Consider the following 23,092-nt stretch of genomic DNA (forward strand, 5'->3'; position numbering starts at 1 on the left):
TCTGAACCTAACTTGGATTTCCTGGCGGGGGGGCAGTGGTGCCAAGACATTTATTTGCAGAGAGAAAGGAGGCCTGGGGTCTGCGCTTTTGATTGGGAAGGGGGACTCCTATTCTCGAACTTGGGAGTGGGAAGCCCATGGGCACCCCTCCCCCTTTTCTCGCCACCCACAACGCAAATTGCCACACTTCAGCCTTCACTGGGCTGCCTCAGGGGGAGAGGTAGCCATAATAACTTTATGGGTTGGTTTGTGGGGAGGGCAGGGCGGGGAGTCCTTGATGAGATCGCACAGCTGCCAGGAAGGCTTCATCAAATGTGTCACGCAGGTTCATGGCCAGAGTGTCAGTCCAGAAGGTGTTGTCACCCAGGTGCCGCTTCCTGGGCACTTCCCTCATGCTGATGGGGTAAAAGCCCTGGGGCACCTTCATTCTGTACGGCCATACACGTGGGTACAGCATGCGGAGCAGCACCTCAAAAGGCAGCCGCGGCACGGGCGCCACCCAGTGGCCGTCCACTGTGTGCAGCCGCGCACCGCCGTGCCCATCAGGCCTCACCTCCAGGAAGCTGCTGAAGTCGTGCTCCGGAATGGGGTCTGGATGCACGCCCAGGCGGATGCCCTGCGAGTGGCTGATCTGGGTGGTGGGGGTTCTGGCGGGGTTGTTGCTAACATTCCACATCGTGGGCCGCTTGACCGTGGGCTTCCTGTAGATGGGCTTGGGCATCTCTGTGGGCTGTGGAATGCATTGCAGGCGCGCCTCCACAGAGGGGTGGAAGCTCCTGGAACGCTGCGATCCCCGTTGCTCTGGGGTCTTGGAGAGGGCGGTGGCCTGGGCTTGCTTGGTATTAGAGACCAGAGAGTGGCCTGGGTGCAGCTTGCCGTGGAGCCACTTTCTGATAGCAGCTTCGCTGAGAATTTTGTGCTCTTTCTGCAACAACAGAGGGCACAAGAGAGTCATGGAGGCCTGCTGCCCTCTACTTCTGTGCAAGGAGGTCCTGTGGCTGTAGCTTTCGGAAACCACGGTCTGAAGGATGAGGGAAACTGAGTCTGATGGGAGGGAAACTCTGAGTCTGATGGGAGCAACACCTACCTTATGGGAGCTGGTGTTCCGATGGGGGAGACAACTTTTTCCATAAGGGAGCCCCTGGGCTGAGTGGGGAGACAAAGCACCTCTCCCAAAGGGGAGATCTCCAATCTGATGGGAGAGATATAGCCTCTGCCCTAGGTGAGACTCCAACTTGACATGGGAGACACAGTCCCTGCCCTAGGGAAAACCTCAAGCCTTACAGAAAGACAATTCCCTTCTTCTCCAAAGGAATCCACAGTCTGATAGTAGAGACATGTCCTGCCATAAGAGAGTCTCTGGTGTGATGGGGGAAAAGGCAAATGGGAAGTGCACACTGTATCCTTGATCCTGGAAAGAGAAAGCAGAAAGGACCGGATGGCCTGATGTGGACACACTTCTTGGAAGTGGTGGGCCTTGAGAAGTCATGTAGGGAGGATACAGTTGGCTGGCTCTCCAGGCCCAGTGGCAGCAACTCAATCTAGCTCTGTCCTTGCCTCCACGGAGCCTTCCATATGTTGTCATAGAACCTCCCCCACCACCATTTTCTCACTATCTCACTCCCAGACTGTTGCTAAGCAATCAGAGGCTTTGGAGATTGACCCAGCTCCAGGCGCAGGCTCTGATTGGGCTAAGCCAATCATAATAATTCCATCAGACCTTGCCCCAGACCTAAGTCAGTCAGCATATGGCTTTCCTTTAGTTCTAGCTAAAGGAACGAGAATGGACACTTGATCGAATTGAGGCCATAAGAGATGCGGGGAGATGCAAGGAGCTTCTGGAAAAGGTTAGAGCTACAGGAAACAGATGGGCCTTGCCTCCTCTGGACAGTGTGTGACTCTGAGGACTGGTGACCCTGACATCAGAGGAGGATAGGGCTGAGAACTGGAGAGAAATGGAGCTGAAACAGATCTGGTGTGCTGCAGTCAGCAGCCCCAAAGCCCTCCCCACTTCAGGATTCACTTAAGATTCCCAGTATCTTCTGAGTTTTTTGGGTTTTGCACCCTATGTAATTACGCCTGCTTAAAATCCCCTTTCCTCCCCAGCCAAGGTCCTTCACTGATGTAAGCCCCTGCCAAATCTTGTCAGCCTCCAACTTACATCTGATCCCCAGCTGCTCTGAGTTTTCATTCTCTGCATACATCATGTTCCCAGGTGCCTCTATGCCTTTCCATGCGGCTGCTCTTTATGCCTGGTTAGCCCTTCCCTCCTTCATATAGCCAAGTGCTGCGCATCTTTCAAGACTCCTCTTAAGCATCATGCCTCCTGACACCCTCCTGGACCCTCTCCTCCTTGATGGGCCTGTAACCTGCCTCCTCTGCTAGACTCTAAACTCCTTGAGCGTGGGGACCACATATTGTTCATCTTTAGACCTCAGGGTCTAGCAGGTTCCTAGCACAGAGTGAATGCCCAGTGCCTGCTGGAAGGAAGGGTGGATCTTTTTAACCAGAGTGTGAGCCCCAGTTACAGGCAGGGCCATGGTCTCATTGAAGGTTCTCATCCTGAAAGAGGCAGTACACTAGGAGGGGCCCAGAAATACTTGCGAATTTAAGCTTGCTTAAATTGGCTTTCTAACACAGGATAAGTCTTTTGACCAAAACACTGGCTTATTTAAAAGAGTGGTATTCCAGTCAGAGTACACGGTGGGAGTACAGGCGAAAGGGTGGCTCTTTCAGGGTGGGAGTGCTTCTAGCCACTCCTCCACAATATGTCTGTCACTGCCCCCTCTGCTCACATGCCTGGGTAGCAGCTGTCCCCTGGCCCCCCTGCTGTCCCCCTTACTTGATACTCAGTCAGGTAGTTGTGCTCCATGAGGGCCAGCTGGCTCATGAACGTCTTCATTTTCCTCATCTCACGGGCAAAGTCCTTCTTGTCCTTTTTCCACATGGCATCCTTCAAGAACCTGGTGCCAAGGTCGGGGCAGGGGTGTCATCCCACAGTGACAGAGCTTCCACCTGGGCTGGGAAGACTGGCTGCTGCTGAGAGCTTGGATGGGGATGAGGGGAGTGGCCAGAGGGAGATGAGCAAGACGAGCCACCCCCATTGCCCAGGGCCCTCTGGCTCCCTAATTCCTTTAGGTGAAAGAGGAAAGTCCTTGATGACCTGGTCACCACCCTCCTGCTGAGGAGCCAGGGGCCCCAGGGCAGGAAAGGAGGGCAGTGATCAACCCAGAGAGCAGGGGACCTGGGCATACTTACCCCCCAGCCCAGGTGATGAGGTGATCGCCTCATCCAAAATATCCTGGGCAGTAGACTCATCCTCCAGCTGTCTGGCTTCCCAACCCTCCCCTTAAAGGCTCAGCTGTGGTGAGGGCCCCAGGGAAAAGGCTGGGGGAGGGGAAGGGGGTGGGCAGGCTCTAGGTGGTTCTCACACTCTCACCGGGCACAGGCACGGTGGTTCCATATTTTGCAGAAGTCAATGGGTTTGTAGCCCATGGCATCTTGGGCATGGACATTGGCGCCACTCTGCACCAGGACCTTCACACAGTCCAGCAGGCCGTCACGGGCTGCCAGGTGCAGGGGCGTGGAGCCGTTGCATGTCTGACTGTGGAAGGCCCCGCCAGTGGGGATGAGGGCAGAAAGGAAAGACAAAGAGCATCTGCCCATCAGATAGATGGACACACCAGTTTCCGAGCCCTGCTCTACCATTAGTCCACTGGGTGATCCTAGCTATGTCTCTCCCTTTCGGCACCTCAATTTCCTTTACTGTAGAGGGAGGAATTGGACTAAGTGAACAGTAAAAATCTGACTTTAGAAGGTATGTGACAGTTAAGAACTGCTGGAAGGAGAGCTGGCTTCGTTCAGAGACCACTAACCTCATCCACTCTTAAACCAACCAGCCCCCTGCCCTTTCCCTATGCCCACAAGATCTGCATGACCCGGGCCTAACCTCCTCGATCTTATCCTTTGACCTTGCCCACTCTTTCCCAGCCCATGGTCTTTGCATATGATGTTACCTCTACCTGGAACACTTTTCCCTGGCTCTTTGCATGGCTGGCTCACTCTGTCTTCAGGTTCCAATTTAAATGTCACCTCCTTAGAGGTGATTGCTTCATCCAAAATAGATCCTCCCCCTACCTGCTTTACCCCCTACATCATCACCCTGTTTATTTTTTTCGTAACCACTTCCCGTGCTCTGTCAGGATTTTGTTCGTTTGTTTGTTTGCTAATTTACTGTCTGCTCCTGCACTAGAATGTCAGCTTCATGAGGACTCCAGCATAGTGCTTAGCACGTAGTGCATACTTGATACTTTGAATGAATGCAGTCTCCTATATGCCATGCACTTTTCAGTGATCACAGTAGTCCCGTGTGATAGGTACTGCTATTCTCCCAAGTTTCAGTTGAAGACACTGAGACAGAGGTTCCCAAACTTAGCTGCAAGCTAGAAGCACCTGGGGATCTTTTCTGACTTCCAAAGCCCAGGTCACACCACAGACCCATGAAATCACAGCCTTTGGATTGGAACACAGGTGTTTGTATTTTTTAATTTTTTTTTTTTAGACGGAGTCTCACTCTGTCACCCAGGCTGGAGTGCCGTGGTGCAATCTCGGCTCACTGCGAGCTCTGCCTCCCAGGTTCACGCCATTCTCCTGCCTCAGCCTCCCAAATAGCTGGGATTACAGGCATGCACCACCACGCCCTGCTAATTTTGTATTTTTAGCAGAGACGGGGTTTCTCCATGTTGGTCATGCTGGTGTCAAACTCCTGACCTCAGGTGATCTGCCTGCCTCGGCCTTCCAAAGTGTTGGGATTACAGGCATGAGCCACCACGCCCGGCTAAAGCCCAGTCTCTTTACTACACCATGTGGATTCCTGACTGCTTTATGTGGGACCCAATCCTTGTCACCTCCAGCAGCCCCTCTGCTTGTCCTGCATGGATTTGCCTGCCTGGAAGTGGGGCTGTGCCCGTGCCTGAAGCCTCCCTCCTGAAGCAGGCTGGACTCACGCATTGAGGGCTGCACCTTTCTCCAGCAGGTAGTAGATGCAGGGGAGGGCCACGGTGGTGTTGTCCCTGTGGATGACGAGGTGCAGGGGTGTCTGGCTATTGTTGGTCAGCAGGTCCACGGGAAACTTGTACTCCTCTACCAGGACCTGCAGGCATGCAAGCTTGCCCCGTTGGGCGGCGAAGTGGATGGCAGTGAAGCCCTGTGAGGTCCAGAGCAGGCAGGAGGAGGCTGAGTGGGACTGAGGTCCCAGGGTCCACAATTTATATAAATTTATTGGGGTTACCTTCACTCTCTTCCCTGTGTCCCCAGGAATGCTCACACCCTTTTGCTAGTTAACCAGTGTGTGTTCATCAGCCCACCCAACCTCCCTGCCCCCAAAATGGTCCTTCCACAGCCAGAAGATGAGTTAAATTAGGAAGATCTACCCAGAAAACGACATCTCTTCTCCAGGTGACCACTCCGAGCAGCGTAGCGGGAGAGGGACCTCGGTCTTTGCCCCCACACTCAAGAACTTACCTTGTAGTCGGTGGGGATTTCCCTGAGGCTCTGGTTCAGACAGAATCGCAGCCATTCCACGTTGCCCACAGCCGCCGCGAACAGCTGGTAGTAGCTCCAGATCACCGTCTGGTCGATCGCCGTCTGGTCGGACTCCCCCCTGGGGCTGGGGTCAGCGCGGGGCGGGGTTAGCGAGGCAGGGCGGCGCGGCGTGGCGAGGGCAGTAGCCTGCGCACGGAGGTGGTCTGCGAGGTCGGGCAGGGGCTGGCTGGTGGGCGGGGCAGTGGGGAAGCGACTCTGGGCCACCGCCTAGGGACCTCTCGGGAGGCGATCCCTGGCCCCCGCCTGGCTCTCCGGGCTTATTGGGCCGCAGCCTCCGCGCCCGCCCGCTCCATGCTCTGCCCATCAGGGAGGCGCTGGGCCGGGTTCTCGTTCCCCGCAGCCGGGACACCTTCTCCCGCTACCCACCTGGGCTGCTTGGACTCCGCGTCAGTCCAGGTGGCCTTCAAGGAGACTTTGTCGCGCGCTGCATGGAGCCACGTGGAGTTGGCTGCGGCCGAGCACCTCTCCCTTCTCCCCTTTCTGAGTGCCAGCTTCCCGAGCCCGCCCGCCGAGCGATGCTGCCCGCGGAGGCCATCGCGGGGCTGGAACTCGGACCCGGGCCGGGCGGGCTGCTCACCCACCCGCCGGCGCCCCGCCCCCGGGGGCCGCTCCTTGCCCGCTTGCCGCGGTTTCCCGGCCCCTTCCAGGCCGCTAAGGTTCGGCTGCCTCTCTAGCTGGAGGGGCAGAGCCCGGGCGCCTCTGGGGACCCTGCCCGCCTGCCGCTCCCCACCCGCCGCTCTGCTCCCAGCCTGAGCCAAGACCCCCCCACTCAACCTCCCAGTCCTGCTGCCCGGGAAACTCAGCATCAAACACACAAACAACAAAGACACTTAGCTTTTGTTTCCGATTATCAAACCGACAAGTAGAAAACAGAAATACTCAGTGTGGAAATTAAAAATTACCATCCCACCACCCACAGAAATCATGGTTTATTGCAGTATATATGCGTATCATGACTATTTTTTGTATCTCTTTTCGTTTATTAATAATATTATATTATGAGCTAGCGTGCATTGTCACTCCACATACTAAACGTACATTATGACGCAACCAGAGCCCAGCGTCATAATGGATGTGCCATTGTTTCACATGTGCTGCCGAGAACGAAATGGCTCAACTCTGGTTGTTTTCTTAGAATGGATTCCTGGGGGTCGAATCACTAGGTGAAAGGGAATGAATATTTTTCAGCTGTCAATATGGGATTGCAGACTGCCTTCCAGGAAGGTTATTATTCACTTCCACTTCCACCTGCAGTGAAGCGGGTGCGCTGCACATCAGCAGTGTGGCTTTGGGCAAGTTACCTGACTTAGTTTCTGTGGGCGGCAAGCCACCCGGGTGCCGAGGCAAGAGACTGAGGGCACAAGCTGTTCCAGTATAATAAAATATATAAAACAACAAGAGTTATACTAGATCTAGATCATAAACATGATTATATATGAATATCGTTAATCATCAGTTTGTAGCAATTACTCTTTATTTCAATATTATAATAATCCTCGCTCTATAATCATAACCTAGGAAAAACCAGGCCATACAGAGATAGGAGCTGAGGGGACATAGGGAGAAGTGACCAGAAGACAAGAGTGCGAGCCTTCTGTTATGTCCGGACAGGGCCACCAGAGGGCTCCTTGGTCTAGCAGTAATGCCAGCGTCTGGGAAGATGCCGGTTACCAAGTGGACCGTGGTCTAGCGGTAGCATCAGTGCAAAGAAAAAGCACCTGCTACTTAGCAAACCGGGAGAGGGAGTCTCCCTTTCCTGGAGGAGTTTAGAGAAGACTCTACTCCACCACCTTTTGTGGAGGGTCTGACATCAGTCAGGCCCGCCCACAGTTATCCAGAGGCCTAAACGTCTCCCTGTGATGCTGTGCTTCAGGGGTCACACTCCTGTTTCACTTTCATGTTCCATCCTGTACACCTGGCTCTGCCTTCTGGATAGCAGTAGCAAAATTAGTGAAAGTACTAAAAGTCTCTGATATGCAGAAATAATGGCGTAAGCTGTCCTTTCTCTCTCTCTCTCTCTCTACCCCTGCCTCGGCTGCCAAACAGTGAAGGGCCTCCTGTCCGGTGGACACGTGACTCACGTGACCTTATCAATCATTGCAGATGACTCACACTCCTTACCCTGCCCCTTTTGCCTTGTATCCAATAAATAACAGCACAGCCAGGCATTCGGGGCCACTACTGATCTCTGTCCTCTTGGTGGTAGTGGTTCCCGGGGCCCAGCTGTCTTTTCTTTTATCTCTTTGTCTTGTGTCTTTATTTCTACAATCTCTCATCTCCGCACATGGGGAGGAAAACCCACCCACCCTGTGGGGCTGGTCCCTACAAGTTTCTACAGCAGCAAAATGGGGATAATAGCACCTACTTTATAAGGAATGAAGGAATGCAAACAATGAGAACGGTGCTAGCAGAGAAGCACTACCTGTGAATCTGCTATTACTCAAAGAAGAACTATTCAAACCATTGCTAGCATCAGATATTAGGATTTTAAGTAAATGTTCACTAATTTGGTAGTGGAAATGATGTTCTAGTGTGGCTCTTTGATTACCAACAAGGGTTAAACATTTAATTATCAGTGGTTTTGTCTTCTAGGAATTCTTTTACTCACGTGGTTCTTTGAGGGCCTTAATGTGTTTCTTACTGATCTGTAAAACTTATTAGCATAGTGACCCTTTATGTATGTTATATTTGTTGTCAATATTTTCCTTAGTTTGCCTTTTGACTTTTTAGAATATATAGTAGCTAAGCAATAACTGTTGCTTGAATCAGTGTTGTCTTACTGAGCCATCCACATTCTCATCCCTTCTCAACAGGAATGACCCCAAGTTTATAAGAAGCCTCCTGTGGCTGCAGGGTCAACTCTGGGCATATCTGATCACATCACTCCACCCCTACCACGGTCTCTCCTCTGTACCCCAGCATTCCAGGTATTTCCCCTAAGAAAAGGACAGAAGGTCCCCTAAGACCACAGTGACCTGCAGAGAGGGACAAGAATACAGATTATCCACCCAGAATCACCTTTCTCCCTTTCCAGGATACTGTCTTCTGAGAAGGCACTTGTCCCCCAACCCCAGTAGCCAGGACTCAGCATACCTGGCAAACACCTTCAAAACTAGCAAATCATGCTGGCTATCTGCCCCAGGTAGGGCCTTAGCAACTGGCTTCAAGTTGAGATAAAGTGACAGTGCTTTTCAGGGATAAAGTTTGAGGATTTCCTGGGCTATTGTTGCTTCTGGGGTGTTAGGATTCTAATAATGACAACAGGACCCTGTGTATGTGGTGGGGTTGAAGAGAGCATCTCAGTACCTCTCCAAGTACATCCTCACTATCTTGACCTGGGATATCTTACATCTCTATACGAGTGTTTTGCAACCCTGGCTGTACAAACACCAATGCAGGGGACTTACCCCTACAGATTCTGATTAATTCATCTGGTTTGGGGCCTGGGCACTGGTATTTGTAAAGTTCTCCAGGTGATTCTTGTGTGTAGCCAAGGTTGAGAACCACTTTAAGGCCTTTCTGCCTCAGTCAGGGAGGCAAGAGGCTGCAGGTGATTTTGAGGGAGAGGGGTCAATAGAGTAAGGGAAGAAGAAACAGGAAACTAGCAGAGTCCCCAGGAGGAGAGAATGTGTTATCCTAAAGACACCTTGGCCACAGCCACGCAACTGGACAAACATAACGGCTGGTGGAACAACAGAAGCTGGACCATGAGAAGGGCAGACAGCAGAAAATGCCCAGAGAAAGGTTCGATTTCTTCTTTGGAAGGTGATGGTAAGGGTGTGGCTCCAGTTTAACTGGTTCTACAGCTCTAGGCAAGGGAGATGGAAGGCTGAGGGGAGCAGGCCCACCAGGGAGAAGTTGGGGGAGAACCTAGAGAGGCGCTGTCTGCACACTCCAGGGCCAGTGCCCAAGGCCAGATGCTCCTCATCTGTTCTCTAAACCACCCCAGGATCCTCTTGAAGCTTAAGCTAGTTTAGATTGAGCTTCTGTCACTTTCAACTGAAGCCTGACTAGTAAAAATTCCTGAGGTTAAAGCCTCTATTGGGTAAAAGAATTAGGACCAGTGGGATAGTCCTAGAAAAGAGCTGTGTGGGCTAGGGGCACTGTGAAGACCCAGGGGACATTGGAACCTGGCCCTGTGCTGTCTTCCAGGAGGAGGAGTGGTACACCCCAGAGAAATGGCCAGGTACGTGAAACTAAAGAATTATGCTTGGAGTGCTGAGATCCATTTGTTTGAGAAGGGACACACCCTAAGATGGGCCTAGGCTGTGGAAGCTGACACTTTCACTGTGGCCAGGCAGCGTGCTCGCCCATGGATGGCAGCAAGGTGGGGGAACTTGGCTGTGAGAACTGGGAGTCCTCCAGTGGTGAGTCTGGGTTCTGGCCGTAGTGGTAATGGGGTAAGAAACAGGACTTTCAGAACAGCACCCTGGAGTATCCATTTGGAAGGAAGTGGATCATGCTTTTGGGGGAGAAAGAAAAATTTGAAAGACAGGTTCTAACGGGTGGGAGAGGGAATGTCTGCCTCTTGGGACCAGATCTGGAGGAAGGCAGGTATCTGGGTGCCCACTATATTGTAGGGGTGGGGAGGTCTGCTCAGGACAGGAACCCTAAAGAACAAGCCATACCCCTTAAATCAGATTTACATTGAAGGAAAACAGGACTTCACTGTGACAGCCTATCCAAGTCCCTAAACAAACAAGCAAATAAACAAAAAAACAAGCCCGAGAGTGGGGAAGGGAAATCAGAATTCAGAGTTACGGCAATATATTTCCTAAAAAGTTTAATTTTCAACAAAAAACCATGAGATATACAAATAAACAGGAAAGTATGACCCATACATAGGGGAAAAAAGCAGACAACAGAAACTGCCTATGAAAGAGGCCAGATATCAGCTTTAACAGACCAAGACTTCAAAGCAGCCATTATAACTATGTTTAAAGAACTAAAGGAAACTATGATTTAAAAAAGTAGAAGAAGGTATGGTGACAATTTCTCAACAAATAGAGACTATCGATAAGATAAACCATTAAAAAATAATCCAATGAATTCTGGAATTGCAGAGTATAATAATTGAAATGAAAAATTCGCTAGAGAGGAACAATGGTGGATTTGAACTTGCAGAAGGAAGGATCAGCAAACTTGAAGATAGGCAGTAGAGATTATGCAATCCAAAGAGCAAAGAGAAAAAAGAATGAAGGAAAACAGAGCCTCAAAAAAAGTCGGGGGGCACCATTAAGCACACCAACATATTCATAATGGGAATTCCAGAAGGAGAGATGAGAGAAAAGAGCAGAGAAAGTAATTGAAGAAGCGATGGCTGAAAATTAGCCAAGTTTGATGAAAAAGATTAATCTACACATTTAAGAAAGCTTAGCAAACTCCAGGTAAGTTAAACATAAATATATCCACACCTAAGCTCATCATACTAAAAATGCTGAGAGACAAAGTTTTCAAAGCAGCAAGAGAAAAAGAACTAATCACATTCAAGGGAACCTCAATAAGATTAATAGCTGAATTCTCATCAGAAACAATGGAGGCCAAAACGCAATGGGTAACATATTCAAAATGCTGAACAAAAAACAACTCTCAAGAATTTTATATCCAGAAAAGCTATCTTTGAACATAAAGGCAAAATAAAGACATTGCCTGACAAATAAAAACTCAGAAAATTTGTTGCTAGCATCCCTGCCTTACGAGAATTACTAATGGACTCAGGAAGAAATGGAAAATCTGAATAGACATATAATAATTAAAGATAATCAATTATTATTAGTAGTAGTTAGTAGTAAAAACTGCCGACAAAGAAAAGTCCAAGTCCAGATGATTGGTGAATTTTACCAAACATTTAAAGAAGAATTAATACGAATTATTCACAAAGTCTTCCCAAAATATAAACGAAAAATGAACAATTGCAACTCATTCTATTAGGCTAGTATTACCCTGCTACTAAAATCAGACAAAGACATCACAAGAAAAAAAAATTACAGACCAATATCTCTTGTGAATATAGATGCAAAGATCCTCCATAAAACACTAACAAATCATATCCAATAACCTATTAAAAAAGATTGTGCACCATGACAAAGGGAATTCATCCCAAGAATATAGGTTTGGTTTGATGTCTGAAAATCAATATAATGCACTATACCAATGGAATAAAGGATAAAAAACCATGATCATCTCAGTAGCCAAAAAAAGATCATTTGACAAAATTCTACACCTCTTATTATAAAACACTCAACAAACTTGGAATAGATTGAACTTCCTCAACTTGGTAAAGGAAATCCATGAAAAACCCACAGGTAACATCATGCTTAATGGTGAACAGCTGAATGACTTCCCTTTAAGATCAGGAACAAGACAATGGTGTCCATTCTTGCCACCTCTAGTCAACACTGTGCTAGAGGTTCTAGCCAGGGAAATTAGGTAAGAAAATGAAATGAAAGGCGTCCAGATTCAAAAGGAATAAGTAATACTATCTCTATAGATTACATGATCTTGTATACTGAAAACCCTAAGGAATTCATTTAAAAACGATTCAAAGTAATAAATTAGTTCAGCAAGATTACAGAATACAAGATCAATATAAAAAATCATTTGTATTTCTATACAATGAGCAATCTGAAAATGGAATTATGAAATCAATCCCATTTACAATGGCATCAAAAAGCATAAAATGCTTAAAAATAAATTTAGGAGAAGAACAAAACTTATTCCCTGAAAATTATAAAACTTAGTTGAAAGAAATTAAAGAAGACTGGAATAAATAGAAAGATACTCCCTGTCCATGGATCAGAAGATTTAATATTGCTAAGATGGCAAGACTCCCCCAATCAATCTACAGATTTAATGCAGTTCTCCTCGTAATTCAGGCTGGCTTCCTTTTAGAAACTGACAGGTTGATCCTAAAATTCATGTGGAAATTCAAGGGATCCAGAATAGCCAAAACCATCTTGGAAAAGTGGGAGCACATCCGCTTCCCAATCAAAACTTATTACAAATCTACAGTAACTAAGAAAGTGTAGTAATAGCATAATAATAGACATATAGATCAATGGAATAAATTTGGAGTCCAGAAATAACCTGTCACATTAATGGTCAACTGATTTTTGCTAAGACAATTCAATGGGAGAAAGAATAGACTCTCCAAAACATGGGACACTGGAACATCCATATGCAAAAGAATGAAATTGGAACCCTGGCTCACATAATATAAAAGATTACAATGGATGAAAGACTTAAATATAACAGTTAAAACTGTAAAACTCAGCCGGGCGCGGTGGCTCACGCCTGTAATCCCAGCATTTTGGGAGGCCGAGGCGGGTGGATCACGAGGTCAGGTGATCCAGACCATCCTGGCTAACACGGTGAAACCCCATCTCTACTAAAAATACAAAAAATTAGTCAGGCGTGGTGGCAGGCACCTGTAGTCCCAGCTACTCGGGAGGCTGAGGCAGGAGAATGGTGTGAACCTGGGAGGCGGAACTTGCAGTGAGCCGAGATGGCACCACTGCACTCCAGCCTGGGTGACAGAGCAAGACTCCGTCTCGAAACAAAACAAAACAAAACTGTAAAACTCAGCTGGGCGTAGTGGCTCACACCTGTAATCCAGCACTTTGGGAGGCGGAGGAGGGCGGATCACTTGAGGGCAGGAGTTTGAGACCAGCCTGGCCAACATGGCAAAACCCCATGTCTACTGAAAGTGCAAAAATTAGCCCGGTGTGGTGGTGCGTGCCTGTAGTCCCAGCTACTCAGGTAGCTGAGACAGGAGAATCACTTGAACCCGGGAGGCAGAGGTTGCAGTAGCCGAGATCATGCCACTGCCCTCCAGCCTGGGTGACAGAGTGAGACTCCGTATCAAAGCAAAAACAAAAACAAAAAACTATAAAACTCTTAGAAGAAAACATAAGCATAAATCATTGTGACCTTGGATTAGGCAATAGGTTCTTAGATATGACACCAAAAGAAAAAATAAACAAGACATCATCAAAATTAAAATTTTTTTGCTTTAAAGGGGATCATCAAGAAAGTGAACAGACAACACACACACAGAATGAGAGAAAATATTTGCAAATCATTGGTAAAGGACTAGAATTGGTATGTCAAATATGTGAACAAGTCTTACAACTCAATAATAGAATGATAACCCAACTTTAAAATGGGCAAAGGACGTGAATAGATATTTCTCCAAAGAAGATATACAAATGATCAATAAACATGGGAAAAGACGGCCAACATCATTCATTGTTAGGAAAATGAAAATCAAACCCACAATGAGATACCACTTTGTACCCACTAATATGGCTATAATAAAAAGGACAGATAATAAGGGTTGCTGAGGATGTGGAGAAATTGGAACCCTCATCCACTGCTGGGGAAAATGGAAAATGGTGCACCCACTTTGGAAAGCAGCTGGCAGTTCCTCAAAACATTAAACTGAGTTACCATCCAACCCAGCAATTCCACTGCTAGTTATCTACCTAAGAGAAATGAAAACATGTCCTCATAACAACTTTCACAGGAATGTTCATAGTAGCATTATGCATAATAGCAAAAAAGTGGAAACAACCCATATGTCCATAAACTGCTGGATAAACAAAAGGTGGTATATCCATTCTGTGAAATATTATTTGGCAATAAAAAGAAATGAAGTACTGATGCATGCATGGATGAACCTTGAAAATATTTTGCTAAGAAGCCAGTCACAAAAGACCACATATTGTATGTTTCCATTTATATGAAATAAAACAGACAAATCCATACACAGAAAGTAGGTTAGTAGTTGCCTAGGGCTGAGGAGTGAATGGATTGTGGGGAGGTGTTGCGAGGTGAAAGCTGAGAGTGTAGGGTTTCTTTTTGTGGTAATGACGATGTTCTAAAATTGATTGTGGCCATGGATGCACAACTCTGTGACTATACCAAAAACTTCACTCTTACAATTGTAAATAAATTGTATAGTATGGGAATTATATTTCAATAAAGCTGTTATTAAATAAAAACAACTCTTTGCCCGGCAGACACCCAAACCTTTCCCTAAGATGGCTATAAATTATCTTGGGATGGGAATGGGGAGGGCCTCCTTTGGTCCTAGCTCTTGATCCAATAATTCTGACGTCATCTACAACGCGTTTACCTAGAAATGAAACTCAGCTCTTTGCTGAAGTTCTATCCTCCCAAACCACCCTTATTTCCCTTCCTAGGAAGCATTCATGATTTCACTGTAGATGGGGCAGGGGAGACAGAGGAGGGACTGGTATTACAAAAAAGTTGGCAGCTTTCAAAGGAACATCAGGCAGCCTAATTTATAGAATACTCTTCACCCATTTCTTAACTGGGTATCTTCAGTCTTCTGCACTCATACCCCCCATGTCCTTCAGGCCCTCTCCCTAGCAGCTCTCCTCCCTTCCTGTCTGGAGCAAACCAAATTCTACCTAGCATCTCTCAGGCAGAGCTGTTTAGAGTCACACACATCTTTTGTGGCCTTGGTTGTCCCTTCCAAGGCTCCTGAGCTCATGTTCCACATGAAATTTATCAAGATATTTGTGTATTTATTTGTTTGTTATTGAGACAGGGTCGCCCCTGTCTCACTCTGCTGCCCAGGCTGGAGTGCAGTGGTGCCATCATGGCTCACTGCAGCCTTGACCTCCCAGGCTCAAGTAATCCTCCCACTTCAGCCTGCTGGGTAGCTGGGACTACAGGTGTGTGCCACCTAGGTGATTTTTAAAAATTATTTTAGTAGATACAGGGGTCTCACTATGTTGCCCAGGCTGATCTTGAACTCCTGGGCTCAAGCAATCCTGTCTCAGCCTCCCAAAGTGCTGGGATTACAGGCTTGAACTATCACACCCAGCCTATCAAGCTATTTCTTTCTTTCTTTCTTTTTTCTTTTTTTTTAAGACAGGGTCTCACTCTTATTGCCCAGGCTGGAGTGCAATGGTGCGATCTTGGCACGCTGCAACCTCTGCCTCCCAGGTTCAAGCGATTCTCCTGCTTCAGCCTCCCATGTAGCTGGGATTACAGGCATGTGCCACCACACCCGGCTAATTTTTTTTTCTTTGTTTTGTATTTTTAGTGGAGACGCTGTTTCTCTATGTTGGTCAGGCTGGTCTCAAACTCTTGACCTCAAGTGATCCGCCTGCCTCGGCCTCCCAAAGTGCAGGGATTACAGGTGTGAGCCACCGCTCCAGCCCAAGCTATTTCTTAAGGAAGATAATTATCTCCCTAAGAAAAATTCTATTGTCAACTGTTAAGACATTAATGCAGCTTTTTAAAAAAATTATTTATTTATTTATGTGAGACGGAGTCTCACTCTGTCGCCCAGGCTGGCGTGCAGTGGCACGATCTCAGCTCACTGCAACCTCTGCCCCCCGCGTTCAAGTGATTCTTCTGCCTCAGCCTCCCTAGTAGTTGGGATTACAGGCGTGCGATATTACACCCAGCTAATTTTTTTTGTATTAGTAGAGACGGGGGTTTCGCCATGTTGACCAGGCTGGTCTCGAACTCCTGACCTCAAGTGACCCCCGCCTCGGCCTCCCAAAGTTCTTGGATTACAGGCGTGAGCCACCGCACCAGGCTTAAATTTAATTTTTTTTTTTTTTATTTTTTTAAGAGACAGAGTCTCGCTACGTTGCCCAGGCTGGAGTGCAGTGGCTATTCCCAGGCACGATTCCGCTATTGATCAGCACTGGAGTTAGGACCTGTTTGGTTTCAGACCTGGACTTGTTCACCCCTCCTTAGGGAACCTGCTGGCCCCCGTCTCCGGGAGGTCACCATATTGATGCCCAACTTAGTGTGGACACCACATCAGCATAGCACACGACAGACCAGAACTCCTGAGCTCAAGCGATCCTCCCGTCTCAGCCTCCAGAGTAGCTGGGACAACAGGCTCAGCCTCCGCGCCGGGCTTTTTTTTTTTTTTTTTTTTTTAATAGGGAGAATAGTTTAATGAACTCCGTGTACTCATAACCCCAGCCCCCAGCTTCAACAATTATCTTTTCCTTTCATTTTTGTCTTTCTTTTGCCAATCTTGTTTTCAACGAAGATAAATTCATCTCAGTTACCTTTTATTTTTATTTTGTGGGCTTTTAACATAAAAACACAGATGCTCCCGTCAGAGCAAGGCACCGCAACCTTCGGTTCTTCCGCAGCACCGGGAGTCGAGGGAGAGGCATGGAGAGCGGGAAAAGGAACCGAGCGAGGTAAAGGGATGGAGCGTGCGCCCCCCGCAACCACCTCGGAGCCAGCGGAGGGCGGAGGGCGGAGGGCGGCGCAGAAGCCTCTGGTTGGGTGGCAAGGGAGGGGAGACCCGGGAGCCCAGGGCAGGTTCCCTGCCGGTGTTGGGGTGCCACGGCGCGCGGGGCTAGAGCGCAGTGTCAGGCGCGAGGTCCTGCAGCGCCCCCTCGCGGGAGTAGAACTCGTCGATCATGGCCTGCGGAATGCGCTTCAGCATCTCCTTGGGGAAGATGCGCAGCAGCTTCCAGCCCAGGTCCAGCGACTCGAACACCGAGCGGTTCTCGTAGGGGCCTAGGGACAGAGCGGGAGGAAGTGTTAGGAAGGTGTGTGGGGCGGAAGGAGGGTGAAGAGGTTACTGGCTCCACACCAGCGACGCGCCTTACCCTGGTTGATGAAGTTCTTCTCAAACTTCTGCAGGAATTCCAGGTAGAGCAGGTCCTCAGAGGTGAGCGCCTCCTCCCCAACTACTGCCTTCATGGCCTGCACGTCCTTCCCGATGGCATAGCAGGCGTACTGGGGGAGGGGCAAGGCGTCGGTGGCCGCTGCGGGCTTACCACGGGAGTCCAGTAGCCCCCAACCTGGCCACACTCGGACCCCGTTCGGAAAGGAATTTTGCCAGGACAAAAGCTTGTCCTTCAGGTGGGGCTCAGGCCTTCAGCCTCGGAAACTAGAGGACCTACCAGCCCCCGGACCCTCTCCTCCTTACCAGCTGGTTGGAGACGTCTCCATGGTCCTTTCTCGTCATGCCTTCCCCAATAGCTGACTTCATCAGCCGCGACAGGGAAGGGAGCACGTTGATGGGGGGGTAGATCTGAGGGAGAAGAAAAAGGGAGTGGTGGACAGCAGGACTCAAGGTTTGCTCCGCCTGTCCCCAAATTGTTCTCAGGAGAAGCTCCTCACTTATCCTACATTCTGAGGGGTCAACAGCCACACCCACCCTCTCTTATCTCCCACAAATTCTAGGGCTTGGGCATGCAGCTCTCTTATATGTGGCCCCAGACAGAACAGTGGAGGGGCAAGGTGACATGGCATTAGTTAATAAAAGGCTCAGTATTTCAAAACTTTTGATAATGTGGACGAAAACCACTTTGAAGCTTAATGGTTAATAGCTGCAAAAAAAAAAAAAAAAAAAGCCTGCCAAGCAAAGAGAAAAACCGTCATAGGGGTCACCGTTAACCTACACACAGGACGGATGTGTGTCACTTAGCTGTTGTTTTCTGCCCACCAAAGCAAATAACTGGAAAGGGAAGGCAAATAGTATTTACTATCTGCCAGATGCTTTCTATATGCCAACTTATTTTTATGCTCCACAATGCGTCTGGGTGATATATTTGATTATTCCCATTTTATGGATGAGGAAACCTAGGATCCAAGAGATGAAATTATCTTCTCAAGATCCCAGAGCCAGGTAAGCCAGACTCTGCTCAGGCCTGTCTTCTGTCTGTGAACTATGCAGTCTTCCCTATGGCTGTCTCCTGTTTGGGGTTCGCTTTGGCTGGCCCTCCTAATTCATGCCTGGGGGCAGTGAAACATCTGTTCCTCAGTGTTTCTCTGGGCTGAGAGCAGGAAGTGGGCAGGGACAGGGCAGTACCTGTCTGTTGTGAAGCTGTCTGTCCACGTAGATCTGTCCCTCTGTGATGAACCCCGTCAGGTCTGGGATGGGGTGGGTGATATCTACAAGAAAACACACTGGCCTCAGTGTGGGTGGGGCCCAGGTCTCCAACCACTCAGGGCCACCTGGGTTCTGTTTCCCTCATGGGAGTGATAGGGATGTGTGGGGGGCATGGATGGTGGAGGAAAGCGCGGTGTCTATCTCGATGGAGGAAAAGCGCTGCTGCACATCTGTGCAAAGCAACGTGGGCCCTTTAAGTGTCTGGTTGGAAAACGGAGGGCAGGGGAGCTCTGGGGGGTAGTGGGCTGTGAGGAGGCTACCGTCGTTGGGCATGGTGAGGATTGGGATCTGCGTGATGGATCCTCCCCGACCCTCCACGCGGCCCGCCCGCTCGTAGATGGTGGCCAGATCTGTGTACATATATCCAGGAAACCCTCGGCGCCCAGGCACCTCCTCTCTAGCAGCAGAGACCTGCAATATCCATGGGCACTGGGTTAAGAAAAGGGGTGAGAGGCTGAAGCTAGGAAGGGTGGGTGGGAGGTTCAGTGACCCTGTGAGAAATGGAGTGGGGGGCAGGGGAGGAATGGCCAGGCTGAGACCAAGCCCTGGAACTCATGGGAGTGGGGCAGGCTTGGGTGGACCAGCTCCCCTCTATTTGCTGGGTGACCCTCTGGGGTGTCAGGCTTAGGGAGGGGCAGGGAGGAATCTGACACCCCTTGCTAGCCAGCTCACCTCCCGCAAGGCCTCTGCATAGGAACTCATGTCCGTCAGTATGACCAGCACATGCTTCTCACACTGGTAGGCAAGGAATTCAGCAGTGGTCAGCGCCAGGCGCGGGGTGATGATCCGCTCGATCCTGGAGGTGTGGCCAGGTGTTTAGACAGCCTGGAGGCCTGGGCTAACGCACCACATAGCCTGGGGGCTGAGCGCAAGGTGAACTGGGAAGCTGGTGTTGTGCATAGTGGCACAGGAATGGATAAGATGAGCCCTTGCCCCCATGCCCTAGACCAGGGCCATGGTTCCTGGGAGTAGGCAGACTCCAACACACACCTCACCTACTGTCCAAGGTAGGAAAGGGGACAGAGGCTGAGGCCAGGAGGCAAGTTGGGTGGGAAAAGCCAGGCAGGGCCAGGAGTGCCTGATGAAGATGAGAGTGGCTTTTGTCCCCTGTGGACTGAAGGGGAAGGACTCTGGCATATCACCCTGTAGATGAGTTGGGGGCACCTGCTTTAGCTCTGTCTTATCCTAGGGCACCCACACTTGGGTCAGCTGGAGCACCCTCACTCTGTGTCCTCTGGATGGTTTCGTCCCTCTCACTGCTCCTCTCACTGTCCCTTTCACTGCTCCAAGCACACCTAACGTGCTCGTCCCTACGCTTGCCAGCCCTACGAACCCTTCCCACGTGGAGTGCTCCTGAATACCATAGCTCAGCTTCAGACATTGTCAGTTCCCAGCTCTGGAGCTGTGGCTCTTCCCCTTGGGGATGTCACCAAAACCTCCAGAATTCTATTATCTGCTTTCTGGAGTACCCTCCAGAAATACCCAGGATAGTTTATTAGAATTGTTTTCATCCACCTGACCCCCAGATCTAAACTCCCATTTTCTACACTTTTAAAATAGCAGTTTTTCTAAATAAATGTTTAGGGAAATGATCTTCTTGGGGTGACTTTGTGGATGTGACACAGAGATGAGGAGCCCTGAGTTGGAATGGTGGCTGGACATGGGTTGTGGGAAGAGCAGAGGGCACAGGCAGCAGACAGAGTCATGGTCTGGCTCCCTCTGTGAGTTTTCCCTAGCCCTTCCCAGGCCTCAGTTTCCCTAGCTACACAAAGAGGGTTGTTCTCCCAGCTCTGGCCTATGGCTGTAGTTCTGGGATGCCCTGGAGCCCTGGTACTGTAGGTCTTGGAAGGGGACGGGGTCTGCCCACCTGAGGGCAGTTTGGGCATCAGGGAAAGCTCACGTGGGGTCATTGGCCAAGTTCAGAAAGAGGCAGACGTTCCCCATGGTTCCATTCTGCTCAAAGTCAGACTTGAAGAATCTAGCTGTCTCCATGTTCACCTGGATACACAGCAGGGTGGGCTGGAGTTAGGGCCCTGTGGCCTGAGGGCAAGGCCTGGCCCCTCCCAGCTGTCCTCAGGAAAGCCTGTGGACTGACCAGCTACCAGTCACTGGGGGTGAAGGCACCATGGCCATGGGGAGACCCCGCGGCTGGAAAGGGCAGGCACTGGGTTTGCTGCCCCAGTCCTCACAGGGCCTTGTCAGATCCCCGCGGAGAGGCTGAGACTTCTCTAAGTCCAGCTCTGCTCAATGCCATCCCTGCCCCTCCTGTTGCCAACTGCTGCTCTGCCCACCTCCCTGGCCTCCCAGGCCTCCCCTTCCTGAAGCTATCTTTTTTCCCCCAATCCCCTGGCTTCTCCTCCTTCAGGCCACCCAGGGCCCATCCTACCACTGTGATTGCCTTTGGAACACCCTGAGGGACACATGGCCCTGGTCACTGCTCCCATCCTCACCCCTCCTGGCTGGCCGGGACACTGATGGCTTCCCCATCAGATCAGGTCATGCCAGGGGCTGAGGGAGACAGGCTGCCTGCTCACTGCCTCCAGAACTTGCCAGTCTGCTAAGTCTTCTCACCCCCATGGCTGCAAAGACGATGGCAAAGTTGTCATCATGATAATCCAGCACAGCCTTGGACTTCTTCACCAGCCCCGCCTGGCGGCAGATCTGAGCAGCAATCTAGGGTAGAGTGGATTGGGCAGGAGGATGGCAGAGTCAGAGCTGACCCCCGCCCCACTGAGCACCACTGGCTCATGGCCTTTGGTGGGAGGGATCCAAGCCCAGAGAGGTCAAGGGGCTGCCCCAGGTGCTACAATCTTTCCTGGGGTGGGGTTGGGAGTTATTGTGGGCTGCTAGTGGGCTGGGGGTGCCTGACACGAGAGGCAGGACAGAGTAACAGTCCTAAAGAGCAACTACCTCTTTGGTCTGGGCACCTTGGCATAGGGCAGCCCCATACCCCTCCACAGCCTGCTGGGGGCTATTTGGGCACAGAGTTGCCCTGGGCCTGCAGTCTGTGGGCCTCCAAGACACCATGCCCAGAGCCAGGAAGGAAGGGTCACAGTAGGGTGGGGGCACTTATGCCTTCTGATCACTCAGGCCATTTTGAGTGGTCAGGGTGCTGGGTGGCTGGAGGAGCATCTAGAGACCTTTTCACAGCAGCTGCTCTGAGAGGAAGCAGCTGTTCACTGTTGGTGGTTGAGAGAAGCAGGAGCGGGTGAGTAAAGATGAGTGCAGGGACAGTGGTAGGGGCTGTGAGCTCCCCCAAGCAGGACTTTCTACTCTGGGAGCTCCCCATGGGCTCCCTCGTTTGGGGCAGCCTGAAGATTGGACCTGGAGGAAATCTGGTGCAGTCCTGAGTCCCTGAGCTGCCAGTCTCGATGCTGGGACCCTAGCCCTGCCAGCCCCTGCCTGCTTGGCACAGGAGCTGTCCTCACTGGCCCAGCAGCCCCAGCCTCTGCTCTGTCCCTCCCCCAGCCGTGCCTGCTGGCCCTGAAGGCCTCACCTCATTGTGGGGGAGACCGGCTGCTGAGAAGATGGGGATCTTCTGGCCACGGGCAATGCTGTTCATGACGTCAATAGGAGAAATGCCCGTCTGAATCATCTCCTCGGGGTAGATGCGGGAGTGTGGGTTGATGGGCTGGCCTGGGAGAGGGCGATCACAGAGCCATGCTCAGGGGTTCAAACCCTTCCCTGCCCTCCTCAACACTGACCCCAGACTCCAGAGCAGCACTGTTTGATGGAACTTTCTGCGATGATAGAAACGTGCTCTGGCCGTGCTGCCTGAGGTAGCCCTAGATACAAATGGCTATTGAGCACGTGACATGTGGCTCTGAAATGGGACTTTCCTTCTGTTTGAATTAGTTTAAATTTAAATAGCCACAGGCCCCGTGCTACCTTGGACAGTGCTGCCCTTCTGCTTTGGAAGTGGCAGGCAGGCAGAAACTCAGGCTGAGGCTTTAGGACACAAGAGGGCAGAGCCCTCGTCACCACCTCCAGGTACTAGTGCAGGGTTCAGAGGGCCTGAGGGTGATTCAGCCTCCTGTCTGAGCAGATAAGTCTTCTGTGCTCTGCCACTGACTTTCTGTGTGGCCTGGGGCAAGCCACGGGCTCCCACAGGCCTCCAGCATGTCCTCAGTAAACAGGTGGGATAGGGTTTGAGGCCTGGGGAAGGTGCCCACTTGAATGGACGAGAGCTGGCAGAGCACCACAGCCCATTCTCAGGATTGTGGACAGGAAGCCAAAGGCAGGGGCATGATGGCCTTGGGGCAGGCATGGAACGCTGCCCAACGATGATGGCATTTTACAGGGGATGGACATGGAGTGCTGACGGCAGTGTTGGGGTTCAGTGGAAGATTTGGGGATAGAGAGGCCTTTGCTGCTCTCCCATCACATCTGATCTGCTTGTGAGTCTGGGCAGAACTTCCAAGAGTGGGGAAGGTGTTAGGGCTGGGTCCTGAAGCCATCCAGAGCCTCCAGTCACTCACCATTGATATCCAGAAAGTCCTCTGCCATGACCACTGGCCCCTTGTCAATGGGCTTGCCGGAGCCATTGAAAACCCGACCTGAGGGTGGCGAGGAGTGTTGCAG

At 50.3% G+C, this 23,092-nt stretch overlaps 2 protein-coding genes across 2 annotated transcripts in view; both read right to left on the bottom strand.

The window, feature by feature from the left end:
- Nucleotides 1-194: 194 nt before the first annotated feature.
- On the bottom strand, nucleotides 195-6,248 carry ANKRD53 (ankyrin repeat domain 53). The gene is given in 7 exon segments (XM_058428673.1): nucleotides 195-925; nucleotides 2,843-2,963; nucleotides 3,440-3,604; nucleotides 5,007-5,206; nucleotides 5,524-5,668; nucleotides 5,971-6,022; nucleotides 6,025-6,248. Coding segments are annotated over 7 exon segments (1,488 nt in total). The 5' UTR covers nucleotides 6,140-6,248; the 3' UTR covers nucleotides 195-235.
- Nucleotides 6,249-16,691: 10,443 nt separating this feature from the next.
- Nucleotides 16,692-23,092, bottom strand: part of ATP6V1B1 (ATPase H+ transporting V1 subunit B1) — a 29,175-nt gene continuing 22,774 nt past the window's right edge. Inside the window, exons 5-14 of the mRNA XM_032176847.2 lie at nucleotides 22,990-23,067; nucleotides 22,008-22,147; nucleotides 21,083-21,184; nucleotides 20,412-20,509; nucleotides 19,184-19,307; nucleotides 18,772-18,922; nucleotides 18,431-18,513; nucleotides 17,546-17,650; nucleotides 17,223-17,352; nucleotides 16,692-17,130 (exon numbers count right to left, since the gene is read on the bottom strand). Coding sequence (XP_032032738.1) covers nucleotides 16,967-17,130; nucleotides 17,223-17,352; nucleotides 17,546-17,650; nucleotides 18,431-18,513; nucleotides 18,772-18,922; nucleotides 19,184-19,307; nucleotides 20,412-20,509; nucleotides 21,083-21,184; nucleotides 22,008-22,147; nucleotides 22,990-23,067 — 1,175 coding nt within the window. The 3' untranslated portion in view covers nucleotides 16,692-16,966. The remainder of the gene's footprint in view (nucleotides 17,131-17,222; nucleotides 17,353-17,545; nucleotides 17,651-18,430; nucleotides 18,514-18,771; nucleotides 18,923-19,183; nucleotides 19,308-20,411; nucleotides 20,510-21,082; nucleotides 21,185-22,007; nucleotides 22,148-22,989; nucleotides 23,068-23,092) is intronic.

Source organism: Hylobates moloch, unplaced genomic scaffold (assembly GCF_009828535.3).
Source record: "Hylobates moloch isolate HMO894 unplaced genomic scaffold, HMol_V3 SCAFFOLD_15, whole genome shotgun sequence".
NCBI classification, from domain to species: domain Eukaryota; kingdom Metazoa; phylum Chordata; class Mammalia; order Primates; family Hylobatidae; genus Hylobates; species Hylobates moloch.